At 31.8% G+C, this 16,112-nt stretch overlaps 3 protein-coding genes across 6 annotated transcripts in view; 1 reads left to right on the forward strand and 2 right to left on the reverse strand.

Annotated features, from left to right (window-relative positions):
• The window catches only part of nAChRbeta2 (nicotinic acetylcholine receptor beta2), a 53,621-nt gene that overhangs the window by 17,907 nt on the left and 19,602 nt on the right, over nucleotides 1-16,112 (reverse strand). For 2 of the 4 annotated variants that reach the window (XM_073958823.1, XM_073958814.1), the window contains exons 2-5: nucleotides 9,165-9,358; nucleotides 8,968-9,096; nucleotides 8,722-8,907; nucleotides 8,512-8,644 (exon numbers count right to left, since the gene is read on the reverse strand). In XM_073958823.1, the coding sequence (XP_073814924.1) occupies nucleotides 8,512-8,644; nucleotides 8,722-8,907; nucleotides 8,968-9,096; nucleotides 9,165-9,191 (475 nt within the window). In that variant the 5' untranslated portion in view covers nucleotides 9,192-9,358. Of the gene's footprint in view, nucleotides 1-8,511; nucleotides 8,645-8,721; nucleotides 8,908-8,967; nucleotides 9,097-9,164; nucleotides 9,359-9,715; nucleotides 9,813-11,969; nucleotides 12,247-16,112 lie in introns of those variants that run through there. The other 2 variants (XM_073958795.1, XM_073958806.1) reach the window with 2 other exon arrangements.
• On the forward strand, nucleotides 12,347-15,185 carry DZIP1 (DAZ interacting zinc finger protein 1). The gene is made up of 6 exons (XM_073958763.1): nucleotides 12,347-12,479; nucleotides 12,557-13,843; nucleotides 13,909-14,014; nucleotides 14,076-14,150; nucleotides 14,203-14,365; nucleotides 14,676-15,185. The coding sequence occupies exons 1-6, from the start codon at nucleotides 12,380-12,382 to the stop codon at nucleotides 15,123-15,125; spliced, it is 2,181 nt and encodes a 726-aa protein (XP_073814864.1). The 5' UTR covers nucleotides 12,347-12,379; the 3' UTR covers nucleotides 15,126-15,185.
• On the reverse strand, nucleotides 15,142-16,052 carry Sld5 (DNA replication complex GINS protein Sld5). Its single transcript, XM_073958830.1, has 2 exons — nucleotides 15,385-16,052; nucleotides 15,142-15,304 (listed from the first exon to the last, which is right to left on the reverse strand). Exons 1-2 carry the CDS (start codon nucleotides 15,959-15,961, stop codon nucleotides 15,183-15,185), a joined length of 699 nt encoding a protein of 232 aa, XP_073814931.1. The 5' UTR covers nucleotides 15,962-16,052; the 3' UTR covers nucleotides 15,142-15,182.

A 16,112-nucleotide genomic window follows, 5' to 3' on the forward strand; every position in this document is an offset into this window, starting at 1 on the left:
AGCATAAATGTATATATTACACTATGCAGTATATATGCATATTTTTGGTGATTTTTTTTTTAATTTTGTCTGATTTTTGTTGCTTTGCTTTTGGAAAGTAGCACTCACATAGAGCAAGTGTCTGCGGACTACATTTGTTAAAAAGTTTTTTTTTTTTTGCAAAGAATGAGTTCTTTGTCTGTATGTAACAAACACGGATCCCTCATTATGTTTTTTTACGGTTTAGATGTCTATGGGGCATTATTATATATTTCCTTTTACTAATAGATGGATTTGAAAACGCAAAAAAGCAATTTAGAGGCCTTTATAATATAATTTTTACATAACAATTAATTCCAAAAAGGTCCTCCTTGAAATTTAATGATCACTTTAAACACTTTTTACTGGAACGCTATAAATCTGTTCGGAAAATCCAAACTATAATAAAAGAAGACTTATAATAATGAGGGTAGGTATGAATAATCCACAATTTATTTATATATAATAAATACAATAATATATATGTAAATTGGAGGTTGTTAAAATGACTGCTTCAAAACAGAAACAGCACTACTCAACCCTGAATTAGTTAAATTTTATTTTGTTCTGTAGAATCAAAGGATATTCAACTGTACTTATATGGAGTAAAAAGTGTTATTAAAAGAATATTATCCATAACATGACAAATTTATATTAAAAACACACATACATATGGGGATTTCTGAGTGAGATCGGACACTTTTTCAAGATGAGGTTTTTGATTTCCTTTATTTTTTGCTGTGGTGATGCTGCTGATTAACAAAACATTTTATTATATTTTTAGATTTTTTTTTTGACTAACGGCTCCAGAGATATCGCGCCTTGAAAAAGTCAAATTCTGTAAAAACTACATGCAATGAAATACTCATAACTTCTTTAATATTGGTCCAAATTGAAAAAATCTTTTTTGTATGTTTCATTGTTTTATCAGCTATTAAATAAAAAATAGCAAAAAATTGCACAGTGGGCTTGGATGTTATTTTCGCGATTTAATATTTAAAATCAATTTTTAAACATGATTGCACCTTTCGATTTTTTGAAAAAAAAAAATTATGTTAAACTACGTTCAATTACAAAAATTTTTAGCCCTATATCGTAATGGGATTCGAATAAATACTATTTTTTCGAATTTTTTAAAATTTTTGTTGTACAATATTTGTTAGTTTTTGAAAAAATCGAAGGGTGCAATCATGTTTAAAAATTAATTTAAAATATTAAATCCCGAAAATTGCATTGAAGACCACTGTGCATTTTTCTTTTAAATATTTCTTTCGATAGCTGATAAAAAATCAAACAAATCAAAAAAAAGATGGTCCCATTTGGACCAATATTAAAGAAGTTTTAAGTTTATTAAAGAAGTTTAGTTTTATTTATTTATTTATTTATTTATTTATTTATTTATTTATTTATTTACTTACTTACTTATTTATTTATTTATTTATTTATTTATTTATTTATTTATTTATTTATTTATTTATTTATTTATTTATTTATTTATTTATTTATTTATTTATTTATTTATTTATTTATTTATTTATTTATTTATTTATTTATTTATTTATTTATTTATTTATTTATTTATTTATTTATTTATTTATTTATTTATTTATTTATTTATTTATTTATTTATTTATTTATTTATTTATTTATTTATTTATTTATTTATTTATTTATTTATTTATTTATTTATTTATTTATTTATTTATTTATTTATTTATTTATTTATTTATTTATTTATTTATTTATTTATTTATTTATTTATTTATTTATTTATTTATTTATTTATTTATTTATTTATTTATTTATTTATTTATTTATTTATTTATTTATTTATTTATTTATTTATTTATTTATTTATTTATTTATTTATTTATTTATTTATTTATTTATTTATTTATTTATTTATTTATTTATTTATTTATTTATTTATTTATTTATTTATTTATTTATTTATTTATTTATTTATTTATTTATTTATTTATTTATTTATTTATTTATTTATTTATTTATTTATTTATTTATTTATTTATTTATTTATTTATTTATTTATTTATTTATTTATTTATTTATTTATTTATTTATTTATTTATTTATTTATTTATTTATTTATTTATTTATTTATTTATTTATTTATTTATTTATTTATTTATTTATTTATTTATTTATTTATTTATTTATTTATTTATTTATTTATTTATTTATTTATTTATTTATTTATTTATTTATTTATTTATTTATTTATTTATTTATTTATTTATTTATTTATTTATTTATTTATTTATTTATTTATTTATTTATTTATTTATTTATTTATTTATTTATTTATTTATTTATTTATTTATTTATTTATTTATTTATTTATTTATTTATTTATTTATTTATTTATTTATTTATTTATTTATTTATTTATTTATTTATTTATTTATTTATTTATTTATTTATTTATTTATTTATTTATTTATTTATTTATTTATTTATTTATTTATTTATTTATTTATTTATTTATTTATTTATTTATTTATTTATTTATTTATTTATTTATTTATTTATTTATTTATTTATTTATTTATTTATTTATTTATTTATTTATTTCGTCGTATGTCCAAGACAGCAGCATTTTCTTCTTTTGATTTGCAGATTGATGTCTTCTTGTCCATGCCGTCCATGTTTCAGACTCGTTAAGTAATACGGACTTGATGCAGGCATTATATATGTATATCTTTCTTGAAAGTAAACATCCTTGTTTTACCTTACTGTGGGTTTTGAAGGGATCGCTAAGGGACACTCTCATTGTTGCGTTGCCTCTTCGAAAACGACATTAAGTTGAATTCGTTGAATTGCTCGGCTATGCTGTTTACGAAGGTCGGTTTAATCGAAATCCAGCAGGCATTGATCAAGTGGTTCAAGGATTCGGTTAAGCATTATTTTGTTAGTTATTTAACATGCAGGAGGAGTTACCACAATACCTCTTCAGTAACTGCAATATTTAACAGCGTGTTTTTGTAAAAATGCTTGCCTGTCACACGAAACGTTCGTACAAAAACGAATACGTTCAAAATTTGGTTCTTGTAAAATTTTACGAACCATTCGTTTTTATCTAAAAGCTTTCGTCTATTTCATAAAAGCTTTTATATTTCAGGGGTTCCATAATACTTATTTTGTGAATTTTGCATAGGCACCTGCACGTAAAATGTGTTACGTGTGTGTGTGTAAACCCGATAAACAGATGACAATCAAAAAATAAGAAAAAAAATGTAATCAAATTTGTCCAAAAATAATTGTGATAATATGAAGAAACGGAAATAAATTAAATTGAATTCCCTTCCAGTTTTCGTATGTTTTGTGCAATTTATTACTCAAATTATTTAATTTTCATTCAAAACGATGGGTCTTTTCCATTTTATTTATTTTTGACGTATTCGTTCGTCAGATTTTGTTACGAAAACCAAAAAAATACGAAAATAAAAAGCTTTCATTTGTTTGTCACACGAATACAAATGTCAACCGCTATGAAAACTTTTTGTGTCTTCGTTCATGAAATCGACGAACGAATGGACAAAAACTTTTTACAAAACCAGGCTGTAAGTCGCATTTCTTTAGAATTTTTACAATGGTGTTTTCTTTTCATTCTGCCGGTATATTCTCTGTAGTCCATATGTGTGTGAGCAATAAATTAAAGCAATTGTTTAAGCTGCCGTCGAAGGATTAAATCCATGCCGTTCGTTGGTATTGTCGAGGATACGGAGTTTTTTGGCAAATCACACACACACGACCCGAAAGCAACGAAAGATCGTGCATGAGAGAGCAAATGTTTCGATTTGTTTTTAGCTAGCGTACATATAAACTTACAAACACACTGTCATAAATTGCCAATGCTTTTAATACATTCAAATTTTTGTATTCCCTCTTCTTGGTCGGCACTGGATTAGATTTATAAAATTCAGCTGGTAAGTGATCTGTCTATGCCTGCCGTTTTTCCATTTTCCAGTTGTGTGATTGCAGACGAAACTCTTATTAGTGTAGGAGTAGTGTAATTTAAGCTTCGATGCTTGTTCTGACTGACAGGTGTGATTTAAAACTTCTTCAAAATGTTCTTTAAACATATTAAGGTGTTCTTCGTCCTTCGTTTAAATATTTCCGTTTTTATCTTTAATGGGCATTTGCGTATTTGGTTTCTTTCCCCAAAGTTTTCGTATTATATCAAAAGCCGTTTTGAGTTCACAGCGTCGGCCTGCTGTTTCGGCGTTGCTAGCCATTGTTTTGATTAAGCTTCGTTTGTCAAATATTGCTCTTCTTGTTTCAGTTTAAAGTGTTTCTTGTTGATACAGGGGACGTTCGTCCGACAGCAAAGTCGTATTTTGAGCACGTTTCCAGGAAATGTTATCCGTTTTCATTCTTTTCTCTAGGACTTTGCTTTCCCATAACTATTTCGAATCCCGCGTTGTCGCATCTAATTCGTGCATTAATGTCGACACTAGTCAAGGTGCGATTCAATTCGTCGTAGAACTGTTCTTTAGTTTGTAACTCAGTTACGTTAGATGGCGCGTAACACTGTAATATTGTATTTCTTTTTTAAATTGTGCTATTATACATATGTAATTAGTTCATTGATTGCTGTCCAACAAATTAGGCAGTTTCAGAATTTCCTGTTTATAAATATTCCCGCAGCATAATTTCGACCAGAGTATATAACGCGATCGCCTTTAAAGTTTGTGAAATCACCGCTGCCCTTCCATCTCATTTCGCTGATACATATAATTGCAATGTTGAGTTGGGTGTATTCTGCTGATTGCTGGGCTACTTTTCCAGTTTGATCTATGTAGCAACGATCCATGTAGGAAGTCTTAGCCGTGGACATGCGAGGGTCGTCATCAGAGTATCGGTTTGCTTCGTTTTTTGGCTTTCGCTTAATTCTACCCAGCAAAATTTGACGGAAGGGGTTCTTTGCGATGACGTGATTTCATGTCATCTTTTGTATTGGTTCAAAGGAAGTCGTGAAAGATCCGATCTTTTCATGAGGATTTGAACCAATGCAAAGGAAGTCGTGAAAGATCCGATCTTTTCATCAGCATTTGTACCCATTCCATCGATCCAATAGAGATGATGTTTGTGTTTTTATTTACACACCTGTTTATTTTCATTTTGGTATGTTCCAGTACTGCAAAAATCTACTAATTTTTACTATTTTTCCGATAACATAAAGGAAAAATTGTTATCGTAGTAAAAATAAGTAGATTCTTGCAGTTTCTGGAACAGACCAAAGTTGTTAGAACTGTCGTCGTGATGTTGTCTTACATTTCCTGCATATCAAACAACTAAAACTTCTAAACAATTGGTATTATATGAAGTCCCAACCATCAAACTAAAAATAGAATCGGACTGAACACATTGCTATTTTAAAAGTTCCATTGTCTGTTCTAAATCTGACATTGAACGAAATACAGTTTGACAAGTAATTGTTTTCAAACTGAGAAAACGAACACTTTTCATGCATTAATTACTAAAAAATTACAAATAGTTGTGATAAAAATTTCGGGTTTTTTGCAAAAATTAGTTGGTTGACTTATTTAAGACCAAATTGAATGGATAAATAAAAAATTAACCCGCTTAGTTCAACAATAATAACCAAAGGAATAATTAACATGTAATGCAAGGTGCCAAGAAAATGTTTTCAAAATGTAATTGAGGTTCCAAAATACCCCATGTTTTCGGTAAATACTTAAAAATCATGACATTTTATGAATTTTATTCTTAACAAGGATTAGTTGCTAACAAGTATCAACAATATTAGGCATGGAATATCCCCACTAAGAGGGTTACCATATGGACCAAGGGGGTACCAGATCGTATTACATGTAAACGATGTCCTATAGGTCTCAAACCGGGAATATCTGAAAACTAAGATATTTTATGAGTATTTTTAGTTCACCAGGATGGACTTCCATCAATTACAATAAATATTGCCTACAGAATAGCTCGATCAGGAGGGTTGCCAGATCGACTAAAAAAGTACCAGGTCTTATTAACAGTAAAAGGGACCAACTAGGCCCACAACCACAGTCTACAAGTGGTTCATTCAACTCAAAATTTATTAAGAGATACGTATATTTCATGAAACAGTCGAAAATAGCACATTTGGAGACTAATATTCCTTAGAAATTTGTGGGGTACAGATTTCTACAATTTTCGCAAATGCTTACTATGACCTACTGGAGACATTTCGTGTACTGTGAAGTAATACTGTGACAAAAATTTCTAAGTGACGGGGAAATAATGCTACAGTGTTACCATGGTATACCATCAAAGCCAAAAAATTACGGGAATTCCTGAATCTGGCTGTTAATAGATAAAATTTGATGTGTATAGCAAGCTCAGTATAATTTTGCAATATCTTCCATACACATTTCTAACCGATTTTTGTACTTCTTGGTTATATTTTAGTTTGTTTTAGTGAATATCCTTATCCCTAAATTAAATTTCAGTTAAATAAACCACTTTTAAGATCTAATTGTGGGCCTAGGAGGTCCAGTTTACTGTTATTAAGACCTGGTACATTTTTAGTCGATATGGCAACCCTCCTGATCGAGTTCTGCTGTAGGTAATATTCATTGTAATTGATGTCATACCATCTTGGTAAACCAAAATACTCATAAAACGTCTTAGTTTTTGATATTCTCGGCTTGAGACCTAAAGGACATTGTTTACATGCAATATGATCTGATACCTCCCTTGGTCCATATGGTAACCCTCTTAGTGGGGATATCCCATGCCTAATGTTGCTGATACTTGTTAGCAACTAATCCTTGTTAAGAATGAAATTCATAAAATGTCATGATTTTTAAGTATTTACCGAAAACATGGGGTATTTTGGAACCTTAATTACATTTTGAAAACATTTTCTTGGCACCTTGCATTACATGTTAATTATTCTTTCGGTTATTATTGTTGAACTAAGCGGGTTAATTTTTTATTTATCCATTCAATTTGGTCTTAAATAAGTCAACCAACTAATTTTTGCAGAAAACCCGAAATTTTTATCACAACTATTTGTAATTTTTTAGTAATTAATGCATGAAAAGTGTTCGTTTTCTCAGTTTGAAAACAATTACTTGTCAAACTGTAAATCAAATCTCGCTTCTTGGAATTTGAAAAAAAGTCCGAAACGAAAAGGAACAAGAATCTGAAAATAAAGAAGAAACTACTTTTGGAAAGAAACAATTAAAAATAAATTAATTAAGCATAAATGGTATTTTCCATAAAATGTCTCTCCTCCCCGTTCGTTACATTTTGTTCTTAGAGATCCCTAAAGCAAGCCGGGTTGTAGACCCCTACATATTTCCGTCACTAAACAAAAGAGTATAAATTACCAAAATGTTGTTATAAAATAACAAAATTATAAAATAAAAGTAATTTACGAAATAAAAATACTTAAGTCCCAATTTACATTAGGCGAGTTTACTTGCGGCAATTGTCAGTTTGTAGGTGAGAGAGGGTGCTGAGAGGCAAAGGGTTACCATATGCCTAACTTCTCTCTTCTACAAAATGACAATTGCCGCAAGTAAACTCGCCCAATGTAAATTGGGACTAAAGGAGTGCATTTGGAGTCCATATTGAAATCTGAACTGGTGATGGGAAGATAATTGAAAAAAACCTTTTGTAAGATGAAAGAATATCAGTTGCGGAGAACGGAGGAAGTAATCTTTTGCGTTGCAGCGGTGGTGATTACATTGCAATTTTGGATGTAAACTTTTGAAAAACTAAACTGATAAATTAATTGTAGCTATTTCATGAATTCGTTTGAATTAATAAAGAGTTTTGTTTTTCATGAAAACCATATTTCAATACAGCATTTCCATTTTCCAAACAAGACATGAAAATTTCATGCCAAGGGGTTGGTGAAAATGACATGCCAAAGCATTGGTTAAAATGACATGCTTAGGATCCAGAAAAGAACGTCATCTTTTGGGGTCCACGCTCATATAAAATTCATCGATGAAGATGCTAAAAAGATGACATGCTAGATCACTTGCACCCATGATTGAATGTCATCTTTGGCATCGAACATTTTGCTGGGTATGTAATCTGTAGAATTGAGCTGCAATGGATGATTGGCATATTGCTGTCTAGTTTGACGGTGGGGTTGCTACCTTATGTAGAGTAATTTGATTTGAGAGATGTGGCCTCCAAACTTGGTTTCGACCATTTCCTGCTGAGCACCGGTTGTTAGAAGGTTATTCCGCCTATGATCAGTAGACATAATAAAAAATTATATTGGTACTGTACAATCTCGAAGTTTACAAGTATTTATTAAATCCATAAATCTATCTGAGTAAAATGAATTAACTACACACTGTTGGTAGAACACTAGTTAAACCCATGGAGAACGAAATGCAGCATTTCATTATAACCTGTATCGGTAAATGTTATCTTCATAATCTGTACTTACCTCACAATAAGTATACATATCACAATGCTTATTTAATTTATACATACCAGAAAAAGGTTCCCTGGTATCTGGGTAATATTCCTCATTTTTAGTTGCAGGGACTTCTAAAATGTCCCATTCCACCGATAAATAAAATTCACTTAAATCAATTCCAATTTGCACTAGATTACTTCCAGGAACCTAAAGGAAAATTCAACAGAATCCGATATATGTAGTTCCATACATATTTATTTTCAAAAAGAAAACAATGGAAATACCTGGTCCAAATGTTTCAAATCCACTTGAGCACCATTGTATGTCCATGAGCCAAATTTCATAAAGCAAATCTGCTCATCATAAGGAAAATATTCAACATTCATTTCGCATGATGACTTATAAATAGCTGGTGGTTCCCAAAACACTTCCCCTGTATACTTCAAGGTAGCCTTGGTCATTAGTGTTACCTAAAAGGAATAACATTTCAAGATTCATCACATGTTGTCTGCATCATAGAAATTAAATACCTCATAATTGCCATCCCAATTATTATAAAGTACAATATCCGGAACCCATATGTGTTCAGATGGCACATATAGTTGTTCAACGCCACCATATTCCTCAGGATCCCAACGCAATTTGTAGTCAAACCAACGCTTTAAAAAAGAAGACAAAATACAAATTTATTTATTTTAAGATATTTTGAACAGTTTTTCCAATTTACCTGTTTTACCCACAAATTGGTGGTCATAACTTGATTTCGAAGATTTACTTCTATCAATTGGGATAGTTTCAGACCCAGCCAAACGGTTAATGTTTCGGTATTGTTGACAACAGGTCTAATTAAACGATTGTAATTGCTCAATAAGTCATCGTAAAGGCGTTTCGTATCCGGATTGGCCTCGAAACTCAATGGCGCTGCAAATTAATATTAGAAACCATAGTTAGAAAAGAAATACTACAATCCGCTGTAAGAACTGGATACAAAGACATAGGGGTAAAAATACTGGAAATCTCTATTCTTAATTTTTTTTCAATAGATGGAGTTGTTTCGCTTTCATGTAATATTGTTAGTGATTCTATCCTAGCAATATCTAATGGAGTGGAAACTGCTATGAAATACAATTATGAGTTAAAATATTTCCTTTTTATTAGAGTTGTGTCAATATTGTTCAGTTGAACGATCTAGTTCACCACACTGTTCCAATGACCCATATCGTTTGTATGAAAAAACTGTGTATGCGTAATATATCACGTTAGTTTGTATGACGTTACCCATACGTTTTGAAACTAGGTGAGCTAGGTACTAGATTGTCAAACTCTAATTTTCATATTATTTCATAATTTTGTCCTCTTATTATATTTTGTTTAATGCCCGTAATTTCAACACGTAGCTATCTATGAGTTCACATATATCTCCCGTGTAAGCAACATTTTATAATTTGAACGCATAGGTAACGTTACCGAGTCAAAAACGGCCGTGTTACTTACACCAAGGATTTTACCTGGTTAATCGTTGCCAATGTGTTAAAAGTTGTAAAACACTTCTATGTGGCAATGATTTTGCGAAATCATGAATGAAAATCACCAATATTACCACATGATTTCAAAATTTACACGCCTCGGTAAATGGCATGTAGAAATTACCAAACGCGTAGGTAAAGATAACTAATAGGTAGCTACCTACCCGTTTACCCAGACGTTGAAATTACGGGCATAAGACTTGTCCGTTATAAAACAACGTCCTTGCATTTTTTGCAAACGATACCCAGCAAAATGTTCGATGACAGATCATGAGTTGAATCATAGGTGCAAGTGACTTGTCATAGGTGCAAATTTAGGTGAATCACCGATGAAATTTACAAGGGAGTGACACCTGATTTCACCTGTTCATTGTCATGGCATTTTGCACCAGTTCATTGTCATGACATTTTGCACCAGTTCATTGTCACGGCATTTTGCACCAGTTCATTGTCACGGCATTTTGCACCAGTTCATTGTCATGACATTTTGCACCAGTTCATTGTCATGGCATTTTGCACCAGTTCATTGTCACGGCATCTTGCACCAGTTCATTGTCATAGCATCTTGCACCGGTTCATTGTCATGGCTTCTTGCACCAGTTCATTGTCATGGCTTCTTGCACCAGTTCATCGTCATGGCTTCTTGCACCAATGCTTTGGATCCGGATTTTTGCCAATCAGAAATAAAATTCGCAATACAATTATGTAATTTGTTGAATTAATAAGAATACAATGCGCAGATGATTTGTATCGCCAGATGTTATTTTTCTTTATTTTGTATGTAATTTTCAAAATTATATATTATATTAATCTGCAATATCATATTTATCTCTTCCGATGGCTGCAAGATACTTCTTTCAACTTGGGGGTTCCGTTTTTCCAATATTCGATAAATTATGTGTCGATCTCTGAACCAAGCTCATCGTTTGGGAAATCTAGTATAAATTTGAATTCTGTTATTTTATTTCAAAAGAAAAAGCTTATCCTGTAATAGTTACCACGTTATGGTCTCTTTTATACTTATTTTACCGATCTCCTACTTTGCTTCTCTCACTTTGCATGCCATGCTTGTGATATCGTGATCTTTCCATTGGAGTTTTGTTCCCTCGGGTCGCATAACGTCAAATGGCTCGTATTCATATGCCGGTGGCATCTTTATCCATCCTGTTAACATGGCCCAACCAACCCAATAATTGCAGCTCGATATGTTTTACTATATCGGTGTTGGTCGGCTGGGGAAGCTCGTGGTTTATAGACCGGGTCTTTTTCATACTTCTTTTTAATATCCACAAAACGAAACAGGTTTCCAAACACAAAATATATTTTTCTTTTGTTTTATATCAATTTACATTGTATTTTTAATTAAAATATATAAATTTTGCCACTATCGACCACTTTCATCTGACTTTTATTTTCATTTTAACAATTACTTTTGCAAGTACATAATTATTCGGGTATATGAGTATTTGATAATTTATTGTGCGGTTACTTATCAATTTATTTGAACTCATGATAATATTGTGACAAAGATCGGATCTTTCACGACTTCAATTGCACTCATGAAAATTCGATGAAAAAGATCGGATCTTTCATGACTTCGATTGCACTCATGAAAATTCGATGAAAAAGATCGGACCTTTCACGACTTCAATTGCACTCATGAAAATTCGATGAAAAAGATGGGATCTTTCACGACTCCTTTCGCACTCATGCAAAAGAACCAGTGAAATCATGATTTCACATGGAATCACTTCCATTTAATTTTGCTGGGTATGTATGCCAAATGCATTTCCAGGCTTTTCTTATATTTATTGCAATTCCATATTATGACTATTGCCATTTGTTTATCATCCATTGTTTGTAAACAAACCAGTAAGTCTCTCTGGAAACTATGGCATTGCGCATGGCCAAACTTTGAGAGTTGTGCATCCTTAAATAAGGGCGTTTTCGTAATGGAGAATACATTGCAAAAATATTTTTCCATTAAGTGGCACAATTTGACTTACCCATAGAAAATGAGTTGGAAATACATAATGAGATGATAAGAATTGAAAGTTTTGTCATGATTCCAATAATCCACTCTGCTGCAGCCTTATTCAAAATCAATTTCTAATTAGTCTTAATTGTTGCTGTTTTTTACATAGTGCACTATTTTCGATACGGGAATTTATTTTTTTCCGCAATTGATGCTGGTCCTAGGAGATGAAAACGGCAACTAATGATATTCAAGCTGATGCTGTTGTCATTAATGCTTAGAACGGCTATTTTGATGATACAACTCTGTCTACAGTTTGAAAAGCATTGACGCGACCGTTACTTAGCAACTTCCTCTTCCTCTTATTTGACATGTTTCTAAAACAGTTTTGTCACAAAAAAATAAAATTATTTATAGAGCAAATCTAATAAAAAAACTCAAATGTCCTTCTCCTACAAATATAACTATGCTCAAGTTGCTCGAGATTCTGGATTTCAATTGCGGATTTTTAAAGATGGTCCTTTAGACTGGCGATTAATGGGTAAACATGTTTGCTGTTTTTATTAGTATACGATGGTTTGTTTTTATTTGCAAATGTTCATTTTCTCATCTGAACAGGTTCTGTAGAAGTTGAACGGATGGTACGCGATCAATGTCTAGAACAAATAGACTCTGTACTAAGTCATTTGTCGGAAGCTCCTTTGGGATCTATTCTTGAGAGCAACATCTTGGACAGCGGTATTGCAAAATATTTCGTGCTTTCCCAATTTTCCATACAGTACTTACTATTCTGTCGTAAGTTCCTTGAAGAAACAGTGGCAGACCTAAGGCAAAGTCATGGTTCTGCTCAAATAGAGGTTGCTTCTTTAAAAAAATCACTTTCCGAGGCCAATAATGAAATTTTACAATTAAACAAACGCATTACCCAAATGGAGGCAATACACGAAGTCATCTATCCATGTCACTTATGCACCAAGAACTTTGTAAGCAATGATGCCTTAAATCTTCACATTTCTCGAAAACACAGTAATAATGTAAATGTCAAACCAGATCTACCATCAGCTAAGGATAGGGAAAATGATTTGAGTTTGATAAATACAATCAAGTTGGAGTTGGAAATCAAACATTTGAAGGAACGTCTAAATAATGCTGAAAGAAAGTTCAAAGAAGGTACTGCGACACCATCATCCTCAAGGGAAAAAAACGAGTGTGAAAACCAAGTAACTCACCCTGCTCACCCTGCAACCAATAGTATTGGAATACAAAGTAACTTAAGCGAAATGAAGGAGCAAGATGAAAAAATCGGTAGCCCACACCTATGCCATAGTGTAGAACAACTTTCCCATTTAAATGAATCACTCCTCGATTTAAATAGATGGAAAGAAGAACAGCGCCATCAGAGTTCAGAGTTTTTGGTCGAAATTAATAGCAAACTGAAGGAGCTCACGGACGCCATAGAACAACAGAAACAACAAATGCCAAATCAAGATATTTCAACATCAAAAGCAACACTGGATGAGTTAGATGCTTTATTGAGTCGTAAAGTAGAAGAAATTGGTAAAACCACTTTTAACAAACTTAACGACGTGGTTTATAAACTCGAGTGCAATTATAAAGAAAAATTAGAGGAGCTGGAAAGGAAAGCAGATCAACAAACTCAACAACAGACAAACCCTCAATCGTTGTTTAATCCAGTTAAAGATTCAACGGAACCACCTACGAAGGCCATTATCACAGATCAGACACAGGAGGTTGCCAAAAATATTCAAATCAAAGGATCCAGTCTACAACAACAAAAGACGCTTAACAAAAAGATTGTCTCAGAGTCAGAGTCATCAGATCAAGAGTCCAATTCACATAGCAATCACACATTTACAAAACCCATGTCACAAAAACAAGAAATTCGTAAGTTTTATTTTTAATCTTGAGACTTCTTTTCAATGTATTTCGTATTTTTTATTATAACCAAGAACACGATGACACGGACGTATCCACTGATGAATCAGAGGAAATCGTGGAGGAAAACTTAACACCATCAAGTGCAAAACACTTTGGAAGTAATGGACGAGAACAAAAGTACATTAACAATACATATCTTATATTTTTTAAACCTTTAAATTTGTATTTCTTTTACAAGGTTGGGTGGTAGTCCTAAACATCTCGAGAATAAAACAGAGGAAATCTCTAATAGAGAAACACGCCACAGACCAAAGTAAGTTCCACTATTTCAAGTTATTCTAGTTACTATTAAAAATTGTTTACAGGTCCACGGTAAAGCCTAGGAGTGTCACAAGAAAAGAAACCAGTAGATTATTAAAATCACGATTGACAGAGTTAGGCGTAGATAAACAAGCTACACACTTAACTGCAACATCAATGAACATTATTACCAACGAACTAAGCGGACGAAGGCATAAATTAAAAGAGGTAAGTGAGACTGACTTCCGTATAGTCAGATGCTTGGCAAATGTCTGAAATTTTGTGTTTCATAACTCCGTAACACTTAACAAATGCGAAGCTATGTCACAATTGTGCAGGTAAAAAGCAAACATGGATTATTTTTTGATGCATTTAGTTGCATTTTGGAGGAACAATGCATTAGTCTGCAACTGAAATATTTTGAAGAAGTTTAAAAACTACAAAGAATCTGACGAGTCAGCCTCAACGGCTTTTTACAACGGCTATAGTTGATGGAAATTGAAGCATTAATGGCTAACATTTTTTATTTACTTTCCAGAAATATCCAAATTTTTACGCAACAAGAAATAGAATAAAAAAAATTGTTGATAAACTCTGTTCCTCGAAACTTCCGGAAAATGCTCAAGCCCTATTAAAGGCTACCAGGCCTCAAGGACAATTGGATGTATCTTCAAATCAACACAAAATCAGTCATCCATTTTCTTCCGATGAAGAAGAAACCAATTTAGTGGAAAAACATGACGTTTCGACTACCCGAAGCGGATTACATTCAGCTCACAACGCGGAACTCAAGCAAAGACTAGAAAGTATACTTGCATCTCCGATTAGAATGCCAGAAGAAAATATTCGACATCACGTCACTGAGCATAAAGTTCCTGTACCACTACCTCGAAAGAAGGTAATGTTCAACCACAAGGAGGGAGATGATATTTTAAGCTCAAGCGGTACCGATGGCAATGCTTCGAACAAAAAACGAATTTTAGATTAAAAGATATGTCTACATATTATATAATAAAAAGTTTTTCTTTATAATTGAGAGTGAACATTATATCAATTGTACTTGATGCTTTTGTATTAGATCCGCAATCAATTGATAGGGTATAATATGTTGGGAACCAGCTACTAAATCAACTTCCTCATCGTCCACACCCACAACGACAGCAGGTACTATTGGGAAATATAAAACAAAAATGTATTGTTTAGTCCATTTGAAATATTTGTTATTTGTCCAATTCTTCTAATATTACCTGAAACATTAGCCTTGACAAATACATGGCTCATTAGATTCGGCCTAACAATCCTTTGATCCGCCTCGGAACGTTGGGTATTGGGCATATATTGAAGGGCAACCTGCTGGAAACATTCCTCCATATTTTCATAGTACTCTTGGGCAAATTTCGTTTCCTCTGGCGACAGACGCTTTTCTTCTGCACTTCGAGTAGACTCTTCGTTGAGTATGTGTTTGGTATACATTTCAATTTTTTGCAACCGACACCTAAGATAGCTGGCCATAACATATCTTATCCGTTCCAATTCCATTTGATGGACGACATACCGAAAATCGTTCTTGTCAAGGTCTTTCATGTTCTCCTCCATGTGCGCTACTTGACCCATCATCAGTTCCAACATATCGCTCTGATGTTGTAGTATATCGGGTGCACATATTTCATTGGTCCACGCCGTTTCGAGGAATTCTAAAACCTTTTGTGCAGTGATCTCCTCACCTTCATCCTCGTCATCGCCCTCTTCCGCTGTTCTGTTCAAATAAGTTTCATCATAAGATTTTTGATCACTGCTTTTTGCTGGATAATCGTCTTCCGACATTGAACTAAGGGATAGAGTTGGTGTTTATAGTGTAATACAAAGAATATAAAATAGCGCGAAGTATTGTTGTTGGTTTTTTGAGTTTGGGATGTAAACAAACAAACAGCTGAGCCATGCAATCCAAACTGATAACAGAATCTATTAGTAGCGT

Source organism: Musca autumnalis, unplaced genomic scaffold (assembly GCF_047663935.1).
Source record: "Musca autumnalis isolate F117 unplaced genomic scaffold, ASM4766393v1 scaffold_1, whole genome shotgun sequence".
Classification (NCBI taxonomy): Eukaryota; Metazoa; Arthropoda; class Insecta; order Diptera; family Muscidae; genus Musca; species Musca autumnalis.

Bases quoted from the DNA above. Each gene is read 5' to 3' on its own strand.
- DZIP1 (XM_073958763.1), top strand. From the start codon at position 12,380: ATGTCCTTCTCCTACAAATATAACTATGCTCAAGTTGCTCGAGATTCT. The intron at 12,480-12,556 runs GTAAACATGTTT...TCATCTGAACAG, and splicing joins TTTAGACTGGCGATTAATGG to GTTCTGTAGAAGTTGAACGG. The intron at 14,151-14,202 runs GTAAGTTCCACT...AATTGTTTACAG, and splicing joins GAAACACGCCACAGACCAAA to GTCCACGGTAAAGCCTAGGA.
- Sld5 (XM_073958830.1), bottom strand. From the start codon at position 15,961: ATGTCGGAAGACGATTATCCAGCAAAAAGCAGTGATCAAAAATCTTAT. The intron at 15,305-15,384 runs GTAATATTAGAA...ATTTCCCAATAG, and splicing joins TGTCAAGGCTAATGTTTCAG to TACCTGCTGTCGTTGTGGGT.